Here is a 17,588-nt window from a genome sequence, read left to right as displayed (position 1 = left end):
AGCCATGCCCTCAAGCCTCTGAGGCTATAGGGGTCATCTATGTGTCCATACGGCAAGACTTGGCCTTGTTGTTTTTTACAAAACATTATAATGTTCTTATTTTGATCATAAGACCCAATTACTGAATGTCAGTCTCCAGCTTTTCTTCAGAATATGTATGACACTGATTTACTATGGCATATTAGGAGTCCACAAGGACAGTGGTTCTCTAACTTTTTATTTTCAAGGACCCCCATAACTCTGAGAGTGTACAAATTCCATTCGGCTCCATTTGTGCACTCTCAGAGTTACAGTCCTGTAAAGGTCATTTAAGGCTATAGCTAGTTATGTGTTTCTGGTAATACCATTGTCCGCTCATTTGTATGTCCATGGTAAAAATACTATTTTGACAAAAATGTCCACCACAAGCCAGCATGGCGATGACTCCTGCTCTGAGGTTTAGCTTAATGTGCAACATTGCTTTCTCACTCAACCATAAACAATCCAACATAGAGTCTAAGTGTGTATACAGGGTATCTGCACATTTCTTCAGTTACAATTTAATGACCTTTAAGACATTTTTAATACCAAATTGGCCAAATTGTCAAATATTACGTAAGAAAGAGACGAACATTGTGAACATAGCCGATCTACAAGCTCACAACGCCACAACTATTTTTTCTGTGGGACAGTGCATTGTGAACAAACATTACTGTAAAATGTGCCGGAATTAGCCCGGGGGCTAGTTTCCAAACATAGGCCCTGGATACATTTATACTTTATAAATGTATACTTTGAAAGTGGAGTGGAGTGAAAGTCGTAAGGATCCAAAGTAAAGTACAGATACTCAAAAAATGTACTCAAGTACAGTACTCAAGTAAATGTACTTAGTTATAGTCCACCACTGGACATTATTCCATTCTAACAGTTTGTTGCTGTCGAGTAGAAACCTTGTACTGTATCTCCATATTTGAGTAGAAACCTTGTATCTCCATATTTCATCATGCAGTGCCACACAGTAGTGAAAATAGCAGATCTACAAGCTCATAACGCATTGTGATGCAACGCTTTTTTTTTTTTATGTTTTAAAAATAATAATTTAAAAAGGGGTTTTGGTCATACAAGGTTTCTACCCGACAACAATGAGCTGTAACAGCATGAGGTTCTAAACCTGTTTAGGCCGCGGCCCCCCAAAAATAATTATATTTGACTCTTAGTTTGACTCGGTTCCTCAGATAAATATTGTGAACGGCGTTGTGAGCTTGTAGATCGGCTATTTTCAATTTTTTTGCCTCTTTCCTATTCTATTTGACAATTTGGCCAATGTTTGACCAGCTTTTATAGTATAGTTTGTTGATTACTTTTGATCAGTGGTGGAAAAAGTACCGTAATTTTCGCACTATAAGCCGCACCTGAATATAAGCCGCAGCAGCTAAATTGAATGATTTGTGCATATATAAGCTGCACTGGACTATAAGCCGCGGGTGTAAAATCCATAGATTTAGGAGGTCCCCTAGTGGCCGTTAGCTGTAAAAATCCATAGATAAGCCGCACCGTTATATAAGCCGCAGGGTCGAAAAATGGGGAAAAAGTCGCGGCTTATAGTCCGAAATTTACGGTACTCAAATGTTTTACTTAAGTAAAAGTATCAATACTGCAATGTAGAAGTACTCCGTTACAAAAGTCTGGAATTTAAAATGTACTTGAGTAAAAGTACGGAAGTATTGGTATCAAAATGTACTTAAAAGGACCAAAAGTAAAAGTACTAAAATGTTTGAAACTAGCAGATCTACAAGCCTACGAGCTTGTAGATCGGCTATTTTCAAATAGCCTATGTATAAAATAGGGCTGAAGTGGTAATTGTATGTTTTATAATGTAATAATTCAACTCAAGTAAAGTACAAATACCTCAAAATTGTACTTAAGTAAATCTACTTAGTTACTTTCCACCACTGTATATGGGAATTACAGTGAGTTACAGTACCGTGACCTTTATCGTGACTCAACAGAATGTGTAATTAGTCTACTGAGTGGAAAACACACCAAAGTTATGGGCATGAATAAAAAAGACAGTGTTTATTTATATGAGAGGATTTTAATGGCAGAGGAACAGGCGGATGATTATTATTAAAACGCATCTATAATGGACCTTGGCTAAGATCACCTGAATAAAAAACAATATGCTTGTGCAGCACATAATGGTAAGAAAATGTGTACCGTGAGAGAGAGAGAGTGTGTGTGTGTGTGTGTGTGTGTGTGTGTGTGTGTGTGTGTGTGTGTGTGTGTGTGTGTGTTCACAACGCGTCGCACTGCGACACGTTGTGAGCTTGTAGATCGGCTATTTTCAGCATGCAAATAAGTGTAAAATCAGCCATTACGACGCCATGAAGGCACCGCCAAAATATATTTTAGTCGACTAAATCAACTGTAGATTTAGTCGACTAAAATCTTATGATATCTAGTCGACTAAAACTTGACAAAAACATTTCAGATGACTAAAATACGACTTTTATTGAAAAGACTATGACTAAAACTAAATCAAAATTTGCTGTCAAAATCAACACGGCTGTTGTGTTTTACAGAAACTCCTGTGTGAAACCAGAAATGTTTCAATGCAATGACCCCCATGTATTTGCAAACAACTGCAAACACACCGGATGTCATTGTGATTGATGAGGACGTCAGAGAGGTTTCCTTATTGGAAGTTGGCTGTACTTTTTTACTCAAGATTAGAGGAAGCCTTCCTTACTAAACCTAAAGTAATACACCAACCATTAGTACAGCTATAAGTGTCAGCTCATTGCTTTTATATGTGGCAGCTTGGGCCATGTCCACAGGCTGGTGGTCAGGGGCTGTAAGGCAAAGCAGCTTGCAAAATACTGCTCAATCTCACTCTATTTGGAGGAGAAGGCACTTCTTGTATCCATAATTGTCGCGGTGTGAGTGATATGGCAGATGGAAGTGTATGACCTATGCTCTCTGTGAATGTGTTTGTGTACGGTTTACATTACAAACTTGTTTTATACTCATGCACTATGTGCTTTCTGTCTTACTCACTGGGTGTGAATTATTAGATTATAAATGCCTTATAAAACAACACCCATTGATTGCCAACTAATCATGAGAGGACAAAATGTAATTCCACAAACTTTGTATTTTGAACTCCATATTGATCTTCAACCCAGTGCTGCTTGGTTCAAACTAAATGACTTAGTTGCTTGGATTGGACTTGCTGAAAACTTGGTTAAGAAAAATGGCAATATCAACAGAAAATGTTAGGGGAAAAAATGTTGGCATAAAGGATCAAACCATTGAGACATAATTTGTCTATTCAGAGCATGTATTGTGCATACATTAGATTTTACATGAATTTCTATTTCTCCATATCCATCAAAAATACTGCCAAATGTACCTGAATAAATATACTTGAAGAAAAAAATATATATATATATTTTCATTTTGAATTTAGCTTGTAAATCAATATTTTCTCCAAGGACCATTTTCAGCTCAACTTTTCAAATCAAAAACTTGGATAAAAAGTTGACTGTTGTATTACCTCGTTATCTCAAACAAGTTTCAAGTCTCTCTTGATTGTCAATACTGTGCTGGAATGAATGAGGTCCACTGGATTCCTCCAAAATATAACTACGGTATGATTTGGAACATTGGTGGGAAGAAATTGGAAACATTTCAAAAGTATTCAAAAAGTTTAAAAAATGTAAATATATAAATATATATATATATATATATATATCACACATTTTCAGATTTTCAAGAAAACTTTCTAAATGTTTTCAAAAATAGTGAAAATAAATAATCTACAACCTCACGACGTGTTGTTGTTCGACGTGTTGTGAGCTTGTCGTAATCGGTATTGCTATTTTTTAGAAAAACTTTTTTGAAAGTACAAAACAGGGTGTAAGTGGTTAACCCATTAAGATCCGAGGCCGATTCTACAAATGCCTTCTAAATCAGTCGTTCTCAAACTTTTTCGTGCCAAGGACTCCCAAAATGATACATAATTATTTGGCCACGGACCCCCATCTGAAGATATTTTGTGCCAGGGACCCCCAGGAGAGAAGATTTGTGTTAAAAAAAATCTAAATTATTCAAAAATTCAAACACTTTCAAAATGTTTAAGAAATAGCGAGCTTGTATATCTCTATTTTTGAGTACCACTGTTCTAAACCTCTGTTCTAAATCCTAAGAGTTTTCTGAAAAAACATGATGTTGCAATATATAGCTAAAATCTAAAATGACACCATTATGCTCTCTTGGTTTTAATGGGTTAAGAATTTGTACACGTATATCTCTCTCCCCATGAACTCACCGTCGCAGCCTCGTTCCACCTGGCCCACCTTGTGGAGGGCGTCTGCGATCAGGTCGGGCAGTCTCCCGTTCAGGTCCACTGATGCCAGGCAGCCCTGGTACCCGTCCCGGGACGCTATCAGCTTGGGCAGATTGCTGTACATGTTCTTCGTCACGCCACCGATGTACAGCTCTCCTGGAACAAAACAAGCAGGCAAGAACAGTTTAGCCACATGTTTCGCCACGGTTACAAGGATTTTGTATGGTAACCGGACCACTCGCCACAAAACACACTTGCTCCCATTGTGTTCGCGGACAGCTCGCCCCCCAGCGGTCCTTTTATTCTTGTATTCGTTTTACTGAGGTTACGTTTAGGAATAAGGTTAGGTTTAGGCATAGTTTTACTGAGGTTAAGTTTAGGAATAAGGTTAGGTTTAGGCATAGTTTTAACAAGGTTACATTTAGGAATAAGGTTAGGTTTAGGCATAGTTTTAACAAAGTTACGTTTAGAAATAAGGTTAGGTTTGGGCACAGTTTTACTGAATTTACGTTTAGAAATAAGGTTAGGTTTAGGCATAGTTTTAACGAGGTTAAGTTTAGGAATAAGGTTAGGTTTAGGCTTCGCTATACTGAGGTTACATTTAGGAATAAGGTTAGGTTTAGGCATAGTTTTAACGAGGTTACGTTTAGGAATAAGGTTAGGTTTAGGCATAGTTTTACTGAGGTTACATTTAGGAATAAGGTTAGGTTTAGGCATAGTTTTAACAAGGTTTTTTTTTGACCCGGAGCGAGCGTGTTTTGGGGCGAGCTTTCTTGTATTCTTTTGTATCACTGTTCTACACAGTAAAAGGGTTAGGAGTTTTATGGAACCTTTTCAGATTATCCTACTGTACTTACAAAAGTTAAAACACCACTATACATTTTCAAAACACTGCATTGTAGATTCATTAGGAGAAAATTAAAGTCATTAGTCTACTTTGACTTCATCACTCAGCATACTGCATTATAGTCTGTAAATTTTTTTGATGTTTTGTCAAGCACACACACCACACGTATGCAACTCTGAATATTCTTAGCATGTTGTGATTCAGTATGAGCATGTTTTCAGATTATTGATTGCATTTTTTTTTATTAGGCAAAAGAATGTAAAACAACACAGTTACATTTATAATACTTTTGTCTAAAAGGTCCGACCAAAAACGTCCTTGCGGACTTATAGTTACTACTACTATTTAAATTACAGTTACTATTACTGTAATCCCATTACATCTGATCCTTTAGAACCCTGAACACAATAACATACAACTGTGCGTCAAACTAATCTTAAGTGTGCGTCACTGGAAGCGATTCGAGAGACTATGAGCAAATTGATTTTTCAGAATATGTTATTATTATTTTTAATACATTCTCTCCTCTGTGCTGGCATGAATATATTGTGATATATTTGATATTCTTTCCAGCGGGCTGGCCGCCTGTCTGTCAGATCCAAGGTAATGAAAAGGCGCCTGAGTCCGCACTGCTCATAATATTCAACAGCCAGATGTGATCGAAATACATAAATCATAAACCGACCGCAGTCTGGTCCTCTCTCACTCTCTGTTGACCATTTAGCTCCATTCAAAAGTGATGAGTAATTTAAAAGAAACACCCAGAACAAAGTGAGAAATAATAGAATTCATATCGCAAGGTAATTAATGAATTAACGGACTGCGTGCAGAAAGTTCTTTTCAGAAACGCTGTTTCGTTTCAACAGGGGAGCCTAATTTTAATTCTATCGTATACGACCTTACTAGAAAACACTTTCCCATCCTGCCAAAAGAACACACGTCTGGAATAGATATCTCTGCTTCCAAAGTTCAAAGAAAAAAGGGTTTCAGACTGCCTTCAACGTGTTGTTTCTTGTTCCTTCCTGTGTACTGGGGTACACATGTTAACATTAAAAGGACATGTGATCAAAACAACATCACTTCAAAGGATTGAGGCGTATACATATGACCACAGAAGTTCAGAGCTAGTCAACAAACAAACAAACAAATAAATAAATAAATGGCTTGGGCGAGTTTACCAGGGTGGACATCTTCCACCCCTGACACCACAGAACTACTCGACTGGATGTGGGGGGCAGGGCAGATGTAGCCGTCCAAACATTCACAAATGTATATAACGTGTGTATTGTCTATAGTTTGTAGTGTAGGATAGAGTTCAGCTGGTTGGGAAGTAGTGACTGACCACTGTGGTGCATTGGTAAACATGCAGAGAGGCTTCTTCTTATGTTCAATGGTGTTTATTATAAACTGGTTTACAAAAAAGTACTGTTCAAAACAGTCCCAAAAGTGAAACAAAAGGTATCTTCGATGGTACAAGTTTACAGTGAAAAAACACGATCAAAAACAAGGAATAATGATGTCAAACCGAAAATAGCTCCTCACTCATCGAATGCTTCAAACATACTGAGCTGACAAACTAAAAGCTAAACTAATCAAAGACACCTGGCTTAACTAAATGAAACGTCTGTAATCAGCTGCCAGTCCCTCCCTCATAAGGCTGAACACAAATGATCAATCAAGTGCTACAATACACATGGTACCCAAATAACTAAATAGGAAGGAGTCCTTCAGCACGATAAGAAAGCCACATCTGAACATACTGTAGGTACTGTTTTCCCACATTATTAGAATTTGCAGCATTTAGATTCTAAATTTTAGAATGATCTGTTGCCCTGTCTTTGAGGTTGGGATGACACTTGATGCTTTAACCCATTAAAACCAGAAAAGCATCTATTTTAGATTTGAGCTAAAAAGCATGATTTTATACTTTGGCTAATAGTGCGGCACGAAGTGACGTGCTATGAGCTTGTATATATATTTAAAAAATTGTGGATATTTTTTTTTTTTTACAAATCTTTGAATATATATATTTTTAAAGCCAACGTTTTTTACTCAAATCTTTGCTTCTGAGAACAAAATATTTTGAGATGGGAGGGTTCGTGGCCAAATACATTTTGGGGGTCCTTGACATGAAAAGGTTTTTTCATGTCACTGCATAATAACATTTTTTTTTTTTTTCCAATAACTGTTAGGCTTTAGAAGACATTATTTTGTAGAATCGGCCTCAAGTCTTAATGGGTTAATAGCTACATTCATACAGTAAGCCCAGCTGTACTCCCCCTTGGGGGAGAGGGGATAATGTATACACAGCAGCAGTGTTTTGCATTGGAGACAGTGTTGAAGCCTCAGCATGAAGATGAAGTTAAGATCCGTGGACTCCGAGGAGTTTTAAACATAATTAAGGTCTCTTTCCATAAAAAGGCAGAGAAGAACATTTTCATCAATTATTTTAAGGCCAATTACCTTCCCCCTCTCTGTCTCTCTCTCTGTCTCTCCCCTCTCTCTCTCTCATCCTTCTGTTCCAGTGAGCTTTGCAGAAAATGCCAAGCGAAATTAGGGGAGAACACAATAGCACCTTTGATGTGAGCGTGTACGAATAAACACAATTTGAAATGCTCCGGGCATTTCTCATCGTAGCGGCTCCTACTTTAACCTTTATCTTGGGGGGGGGGGGGCATAAATGAAAGCAGCTCGTCCTTCGAGAACCCTTAGCCCATCTACTGTAGCTCCAAAAATAGGGTCAAAATACAGTATATATTATACTGTATGTAGGGTTCGATACGCTTGGAGGGGGGTCCATGCCTCTGTTTTTGATGTCCCCCCTCTGTTCATCCATTTTTTATTGCCGGCGGGGATATGTTTTAGCCCTGCTTCTTCTATAATGAAGAGTTTTACCGTCTCACAACCAGCAAAATGCTGATTTCGAGAGCAACTTTCCAACTTCTGCACTCTGAGATGCAATGAGCCCACTAGGTCAATTACGTGTGGACTTTGTGTAATAGGACGAGTCAATGATGTTTGCCAGCCTCTCTTCCTAGAATTAATGTGTGCTTGACACTTCATATTTCTCAGCCAGCGCATCGAGCGATTATAATCGATAGTGAATTCATTAGCCATCTAACTGAAAGATGCTCTGAAGTCACTGTTCAGAATCACTTAGCAAATATGAAACCCTGAATACTGCGTGGTGGATCCTGGAAAAGAGAAAATAATGCAGTTCTTTTGTCAGCAGTTGCCTTGGGTGAAATGTTTGCGATGACGTACATTCTGCTGATAACGCAGGATGAACTCATGAACCCTATAAGATTCAGCCTATAGCTATTCTCTAGGCAGGTTATAACGTCACAACACAAGTAGATCAGCTATTTTCGGTGAAAACCTATATTTTCAACATTTTCAAATTATGTGCTGTTTAGTTCTAATGTAGCTCGAATGTTAAATATAATAAACCAAGAGCTAAGGTGTGTCAGAAAAATAAACCTAATTGGAATACAGAGCTGGGTAAACACACACAGAATAGGTGTACAATCCGAAAGAATAGGAATTTAAACAATGTCAGCTTCTATTTGACAATAAGTTCAGTTTAAAGGCGATTTAATCGAGGGCATGTTCCAAAAGCACAATAATTGCCAGATTTTTTTGGGGGGAAAATCATGTTTTTATTTATTTTTATGGTTCCTGGTTATGCAGGAATGCAGGCACTCAAGTGTAATTATGATGGACACAAAATAATAGCTACAACATGTGAATTAACTAAGTACTACTAAATGTACTCAAACATGTACTCAGTTAGACTCATTAGACTAGAGTGTAAATCAGAGGACACTCAGAGTTACTCAAGTACACTACTTAAGTACAATTTTGAGGTACTATCACTTTTCTTGTGTTGTTTCCGGTACTTTATACTTCTACTCCACTACATCTAGTAGGCAAATATTATACTTTTTAGTTGGAGTTAACTCTCTACAGCAGTGGTTCTCAACCTGTGGGTCGGGACCCCCAGGGGGGTTCCCACATGATTTGTTTTTTTTGGGGGGGGGGGTCCCCACTCCCCAGATGAAAGTTAAAGGTTCGATGACATTCATTTTCACTTTTTTAATTTGTAATGTTTTTTTGGGGGTTTTATGACCTCAATTACACCCAAAAAATCTGAACTTTGAACATTCAGTGGATATTCTGTGGTCTGGGGTTTTCTGAATAATTAGGCTGAAAAATAATCTGAGCTTGGCCCTTCGACAGTGAGGTCACAGTCGATTAATCCCGCCCACTCTCCTCCTCGCCCCTCCCCTCCCCTATCCTTTCCTTTGGGGGGGGGGGGGGGGGCGGAGCAGAGGCGATGATTGACAGGCAAAATCCCTCACCAGCGACACCCGCAGGCAAAGATTTATTTTTTCATTGCAGTTGAAAAGGCTTTAGAAATGTGAGACAAAAACACCTACAGTGAATCACTGGAGTGGAATTTTCAGTTAAAACCTTTTGTACACGTTTGAAGGACCAGGACAAAGACTCTGAATGTGGTGTAAACATGAATGTCATGAAAGCTTTAAGTGACAATTTAAGGACTTGTAAGACCTTTTTAATACAAAAGAAAAAGAAAAAAATGCCTACAAGAAAAACTGTGGCCAAATTGTCAAATAATAAAATAAATCAATCAAATTGTGAAATGATGAAATGCCTCACCTCCTACAATTGCAAGTGCTTGTCAGGGTGGGGAGGTCCCCGGTTCAAATATGACTATTTTGGGGGGTCACGGCCTGAAAAGGTTGAGAATCTACAGATTCATTAGTGGAAACTCCCTTCCCTCATGTGACCTCTGAGCCGAACGCTGCGTAGTCCGCCAGAGCCGACTCAGCGCCGTTCGAGTTATGTACGGATAGGCTAAACGACTCAGCTCTACATATGCCCTTATGCAATCATCAATTACGTGCATTTTGTCTTAATATTTTAGAACCTGTGTATGTTAGAACCATGTTGCCTTTTAAAACCTGTGTTGCTGGCAGTGGTTGGTTGATTTGCTAAAGTTGCATTTATTTGTTTTATTTTGTTTCTACGTGTTCTTTTTTATTGTACCAATCAAGTGTAGCGCTCCTAAAGGCTTTCTATTCTACTACAAAGTAACATCCAACAACCTTGGGGGGAGTGAAATAAATAAATTGGGCCCAAAGAAAGATATGAACATCTCTTTTACTGGAGAATTGTGAGCTTGAAGTAGTAAAAGTGCTGCATAAAATGGCAGAGAGACATTTGTGTCCCCAAAATAATATTCCAGATATATAAAGAATATGTTGAACGGAAACGTAATTTAATCAGGTATAGACTATGAACCCAACCAAGTATTGAACTCTATCAGTTTAGACGAGGTTTGTGAAGCAGGGGAAAAAGCTCAGTTCAGAAAGGTGAATAGTAGAGACGGGCTCTGTAATGAAGTCCTGAAATCTCCAAAACTGCCGCAGTTCTTTACCTTCCATTTCCAGTTATGCTTTGAATGTGGTAATATTCCATTATAGGGATTCTAGGCAACATTAAGCCTACATTTTAAAAATATGTATATATTTGGGAGTGGAGGGGCGGTGTTTGACAACAGTTTTTTTCTTTTTTTTTTATCTCTGAACTTGCCTACAATCCCTTTAACTGATCTGGTCATCTATTATCAAACCAATGACAAAAGCATCCACTTAATTAGGTCTCAATAATCAATGTATCAAAAGTTGTGTACAAGTTATATACATCTCGTCTCAATACCTGGGAAATGGCATATATACTTGTATATAAGAAGAAATGGATTCATAAAACACAGCGCTTACATAAATCATATTCTGAATACAGTAGCCTAATTGGAGCTGGAATATAAGAGAAACCTACTTTTCACGACTTCCAGAAAGCTTCTGACTGGGTTAATAGGAAACTACTCAAGTTCAAATGTATTTCTGCTGTTGTGGATGTATCATTATTATTAAGTGATAAAATCTGTATATTAAGCTCCAGTTACCCAACACTGGGTCGTTTCCTACCCCATATGGAATGAAACAAACGTGATGTTATCTCTCCTATACCTTTTGCTCAATATGTTAATGATTTGCCCCAACAAATTAAAAGTGATAACCAAGATTTGCAAATAGGTGATAGAAGAATGACCATCATTATGTTGACGACATAGTACTCTTATCGGGGACTGAATGGAGCCTATTGAACACCGCTAATATCTGGTATTGTAAGCGGAGATGAATGATTAATGAGGGGAATAGTCAAATCATGCATTTTAGAAAAATGAGAACGAGGAGGAGTACTTGTTGTTTTCGGGGCCATGTCATTAGCATATACTGTAGTCTCTGTCGCGGGGGAAACCTCATATGTCCAAAACTGTTACTTTTCAGGATTCAAATTCAAAAACAGCAACTGGGTTTGTGTGATCACAAAAGTATTGCCCACGCAGGCAAGGCAAGGCAGTTTTATTTGTCTAGAACAACAAGGCAGCTCAATGTGCTTCACACAGAACATCAAGCAAAGGAAGCACAACGTAGGGCATTCATTTACGAAAAAAACACACACAAAAAAGTTAGATTATGGAGATAAGAGGTTTCAGCCCGACAGCGACAAGATTTAAGGAATTCCGCAAAGGTTAATGCCATTCAAAACAGGGCAATTCTCTGCTTCTTTGGAGTGCATAAATTTGCACCTGTTTTGGGCCTTCCATGGAGACATGAGATCAGAGCCTGTATAATTACAATTGTAGGTAAAAAGAGGAAATACTCAAACTTTGGAATAGCTTAACTAAGTATGCCAGATACTGTAGTACAGAAGAAATACTCAGACTTTAGAATAGCTTAACTAAGTATGCCAGATACTGTAGTACAGAAGAAATACTCAGACTTTAGAATAGCTTAACTAAGTATGCCAGATACTGTAGTACAGAAGAAATACTCAGACTTTAGAATAGCTTAACTAAGTATGCCAGATACTGTAGTACAGAAGAAATACTCAGACTTTAGAATAGCTTAACTAAGTATGCCAGATACTGTAGTACAGAATAAATACTCATACTTTGGAATAGCTTAACTAAGTATGCCAGATAATGTAGTACAGAAGAAATATTCATACTTTGGAATAGCTTAACTAAGTATGCCAGATACTGTAGTACAGAAGAACGGCACAAAAACGTTTTCAACTGGGATAAAAAAACATTTCGTTTAATATGGTCATAGTAATATGGACTTGAAGGTTATCATCCATGCAATCATATATACATCCATATAGTGTACATGTTTTAATTCATTTAAATCACAAATACAAATGCATTTGACCTTTTAGTGGACGTAATTATAGAATACACATTTTAATGTCAACTACAGTATAATCATTACACATTGATTGTTGTTTGGTTCACTTCCTATACTGGGTGGGATAGCGTTCTCACCTACAGTGAATGAAACTCTGGTGCACTTAGAAGCAAACTGAGAGCCAGGTTTTCTGGCAGACCAGAGTGTGGTAACCAAAGCAGACCATGCACACCAACCAACCAAACTATGGCTGTTTGGTCTGCATCAGAGAGCTCTCACACCAGCACGAAAAAAATAACGGACTATCTTGCGAAACGCACCAGGGTTTGTTTATTATACTGCCCTACGAAGCCAAAGTGCAGTAACTACGTTTCTGGACACACTGAGTTATTTGTGTATCCCAAAGGTCAAATTAGCCTCGGGACACAATTACCTCAAGAACAGATATACAGTTAGTGTAATATCACTTATATGCCGATAACCCATTTGGCTGACCAATTGAAACACTTTTAAACCCTTTTATCAGTTAAATTATTTCCAGAGTCACTGCACTTTGGCTTTGTAGGGCAATATAGTCCAGGTGTGAAAGCACCCTGCATTCACACACTATTTGGTTTTAATCAAACCATGGGGCGTTTAGTCCGTTGGTTAGGTTCGTTTGGAGAGCTGAGAACGAGACAGACAGACAGACAACTTTCATTCTTTCACCTAGAAGCTTCATTCAAACTTTAAAATGTTAAGGATCTTGTGGAATGGCAGGGATTGTATGTGTTATACTTTTCAAAATATTATACTTGTTTTTATAGACTGGAAACCAATGGAGAGGCAAATAACTCCATCCATTTGGATGTCACAGTGAGCCCACACTGCTCCATCAGGAACAGTACCAGACTTTTTTTTATTTTTGGTTTCGTTCTTGACACTTACTCTTAGCAGAACCTGTCCTGAATTTCATTCTTATTGCTGTTGCTGCTATGACACTTTAAGGTTTTGTGCGTAAAAGAAACAGATAGACTGTACATTTATATTTAATGATACTGTTCATGTTAACTCAATCAGAGATCCGGTGTAATAGTGCCAGAATCTAAGGTAAATCTAAGCCTATTTTGTTTCCTTTTTTTAAAATGTAATTGAACTAACTAACTAACTAACTAACCGTTTTTGACTTACGTTTTTGTGAGGAATATCTTCCAGAGAAAAAATAGATGCTGTTCCAACAGAGATTTTTCAAGTTGTGATGATTCCTGGCTCTGTGGGGGGTATTTATATGCAAATATCCTGGCCAATGGCATTGTAAGACTAAACAATAGGACCCAATGAGGATTTAGCGGTGAAAAAATAACAGAAAAACAAATTATTTAAACTCCTTTCTTTATAAAATATAATTGTTGCTCAAAAGCATCGTTGGGTCTTAAGGTCCTTACACACCGGGGCGATTTTTTCGTGCGAATAATACGTTTTTTTTTAAAACCTTATAAAGTCAATGCAAGCGTACATGGCGCGAAAAAGCGAAGCGAAAAAGCGTCTTTTAATTATTCGGAACAAGTCCGAATTTTGCGTATATTCGCATATTCGCCGGTGTGTAACCGCCTTTACAGGGTTAAGGTCCTTACGGTACACACACAGGAGCTTGATAAAACAAGGTGAAAATGCTTCGCAAATTTCAAGCTATTATCTCAGATCAGATCTAAAGCTCATAGCGCGGCACTCGGGGCCGCGCAATGAGCTTGTAGATCTGCAATGATGATGCTTTTATTCGTGGTCAAAAAAGAAATCAACCTGGTTTTGAAAAATAATTACCCAGCTTTATCGTCTCATTAAACTCTGTGTGGATGTACTATTGACACTGCAGTTGCTGCACCTGCATTTCCCCCTGGGGAGCAATATGTTTATCTTATCTTAGCTCATATTATCCTCATGCAACAACAGCTGTGACCTTTGGTATTATCTAAAAAAGTGTGGCTAAATCATATTTGGTAGCACTTTCTATGAAGGTCACGCAAGAGCATTATAACGAAAAGTGTTTATAATACATTATAGACATGAGCTTCAAAGAACGTGTTACTGTTTTTTATGTTGTTATCTCCAATGTAAAGAAATCAAGGTAATATGCTGCTTTGTGCGCCACAGGCAGGCCATTATTAGCATAATCACAATAATTTTGCATAATAGTCATAATTGTTTCCATGTTGAAAAATGTTCATACATTAAAAAAAATAAAAATAAATTGAAAGTATAAAATTATTAAATGTGTCAGTAATTTCTTTGCATATTTATATATAATATATTTTGTATAGTATATTTGCCCTGTGAAATTTGTGATTATGAAGCCTAAAAACCAGACAGAAATTAAAATTGTTCTGATGTTCAATGCCAAAAACACAATGAAATCGTTAATCGCAATTATGTGTGTAACAATTAAACCAATTTAAATTTGTAATCGTGACAGCCCTTGCCATTCATTATGCTAGTTTGCCAGATAACTGAACCAATATTTAACGTGCTGAGCTATGGTGTTGAGCTTGATCAGGACTTTTTTTGATTGACTGCATAATTTATTAACAGTTTGCAAAAAAAGACATCTGCATTACTGAAATGTAATCACAGAGGTCTGTCACGGTTTAACCACATGGAACCCAGCGTCTGCACATAACATTTGGTGAAAATAGCAGATCTACAAGCTCACAACACATTGCGTCGGACTAGGTCAGCTATTTTTGGTGAAAATATATGGTGTAGAGGGGGGAAAAAGGAAGGGGCCAAGTGCATACCCCTGGGGGACCCCAGTTTCAGAATGAACCCAAATAGTAATTACATAACATGTCATGTCTATGTGCTTTGCCCCGTTGCTCCAACAAAGCGCACTCGCAGCCACTCAGGTCACATGCACACACACACGCACGCACACACACACACACACACACGCGCACGCACACACACACACACACACACACACACAAAATATCCTATAAACTAGAGGATCGTGTGTATAGATAGATCGATAGATAGACTATATAGATATATTGTAGAAAATGTGTAAATTGTAATGTAGATATAAAAAGGCGATGAAGGCCGGTGATTACAATACAAAAGCAAAGCCAGGAGACAGTCTGACATTTGGACATGTTTCTCAATAGCTACTGACAAAAAATGGAAATGAACTGGAGCAGGAGTAATTGTTACTGACAGGTACTGTATATGCATTCATTTATTAATAACCTACTGACGATCAGTAATCCACCAACTGTGTCGCTGTCCGTGGTGCTGAAATGGCCGTCTCTCTCTCTCTCTCTCTCTCTCTCTCTCTGATTCTGTGTTTGTAATGCATTTGGTTCCCAATAGAAATATTGCAGGAGCAGACGGTACTTAACTTTGCTGCGAGCGGGAGCAGGCGGTCAACAATAAACAAACGGGCGGTATGGGATGAAATCATTGTGGGGGCCGCCGGCCACGGTCAGAAATACAGAACGGGCGGGAGTGGGACTAAGTCCCGCACAGGGCTCTAATTTATTATTTATCGTGTTGCTATCCCATTTGTTGGATGGCTATATTGTGAGTTGCAGTGAGTCACGGGAGCATTTGTCAAGGTTTCCAAGTAAATTCGGTTCAAATAGCTTATGATTTCGACTACTTGTACCCCACGCGCACCGTGGCCCAGTGCACATTCTGTGCTCACTTGGATCCTGTGTGAGCACTGTGGAATGGTCTTTTTTTCTTCTTTTCACTAAAGAAAGAACTTGCTATCGGTATGCGAGTGAGCACTTTGGGGTTTTTGCCTTAAGATATGCTTTATTGATCCCTGTGGGCAAGTTCGCCCTCTGCGTTTGACCCGAGCAGTCGCACACACACTATATTTTCTGCTCTTTTTTTCCTCCTTCCCGTCTACACAACTCAATTGTCCATCAGTATGAGCTTCCGCAGGTAAGTCACCCCACTTTGGGGGCATGATCCACGAGGATGAGTAAGCACCTTATTTTCCCAATCTACGTGGCTGCGGTCAGACCCCGGCTCCGCGGTCCGAGCAGTGATGAATGCCCTGCGTTCCTGGGCTGCTCGGAGAGGTCCGCCAGAGGGGACCAATTACAGGCTTCCCAGACACTGTCCGAGACTTCCTCCACATCGCCACGGTTACGGCGGTAATGACCTCTCAGGGGCTCGGTGGGCGGGACTGTATATAGAGTGTGAGTGGGCTGCTGAGCGAGGGAGCCGTGGAGGGGCCAACCACAACGCAGTCTGGAAGAACACTGACTAAACACTTCTTTTGGATGGCCAGTCTGCCTTCATTTATTTCATGTGACAACCTCTCATCTGACCTTTCTCAACTTAATTAAAGCTGCAACCCCATGGGTTGTTCCAACAACAATAAGAAAAAGAAACCTTTGAATTCCCCCCAAAAGAAAAACGTACTTTTTTTTTGTTTTATTCCAAGTGTTGTAGTATTCATATATTATTTGGTCATGGTCAGATTTGCTGCAAGCGTCTAGACAAGCCTTTCCCTTGAATATAATTGGCTCCCAAGTGCATGAATGTTCTTTTTGTTGTTCATATCTGCCTGTAGCATGTTTGTAGCCATCTTTACATTCATTATTTATCGACATTATTAAGAGAGCTTTGATCATGGGAGCGGACCGCGAATACACGCATTGGTCTCATCTCTTAACTCCCAACTAAAATGCAGAACCCCGACCGTCGAGTATCATTAAATGCTCTATCAACAGCCTCTGCCTCCCTCTCTGGTTCTCACTCACCCCCTTGCCCCTCTCCCTTGTTTGTGTTCCTTTGCTCTCGCAATGCCAGTTAACTGACACAAATTGAACGGCCGCAGACGACGGAGACGAGCAAACAAAACGCACGTGCCAGTCGCTGGCAGGCTGTGATGGTCGTGGCTCTTAAGGCCCGGGGCAGAGCGAAGACAAACGCAGCCGGCGAGGAAGACGGAAAGAAAATATGTGATTGCTAATTACAGAGACGTTCCAATTTGCAAAGCTGCCTCGACAACACAGACCGCTGTAGACATTTATGTTGTCACTGCTCTAATGTTAATTGGTGCCACTAAATTATGTGTTGTGTAATTATGCTGCATGTCGCGTGTACATTTGCGGGCGCATGTGTGTGCGACTGTGCGTCTGTGTGTGTA

At 38.9% G+C, this 17,588-nt stretch overlaps 1 protein-coding gene across 5 annotated transcripts in view; it reads right to left on the bottom strand.

Annotated features, from left to right (window-relative positions):
* Positions 1-17,588, bottom strand: part of nrxn2b (neurexin 2b) — an 890,203-nt gene that overhangs the window by 387,846 nt on the left and 484,769 nt on the right. For all 5 annotated transcript variants that reach the window (XM_080450580.1, XM_080450581.1, XM_080450582.1 and 2 more), the window contains one exon: positions 4,310-4,483. In XM_080450580.1, the coding sequence (XP_080306706.1) occupies positions 4,310-4,483 (174 nt within the window). The remainder of the gene's footprint in view (positions 1-4,309; positions 4,484-17,588) is intronic.

Source organism: Gymnoscopelus braueri, assembly GCF_963280865.1.
Source record: "Gymnoscopelus braueri genome assembly, chromosome: 15".
NCBI classification, from domain to species: Eukaryota; Metazoa; Chordata; class Actinopteri; order Myctophiformes; family Myctophidae; genus Gymnoscopelus; species Gymnoscopelus braueri.
This window is presented reverse-complemented; position numbering and strand designations above follow the sequence as displayed.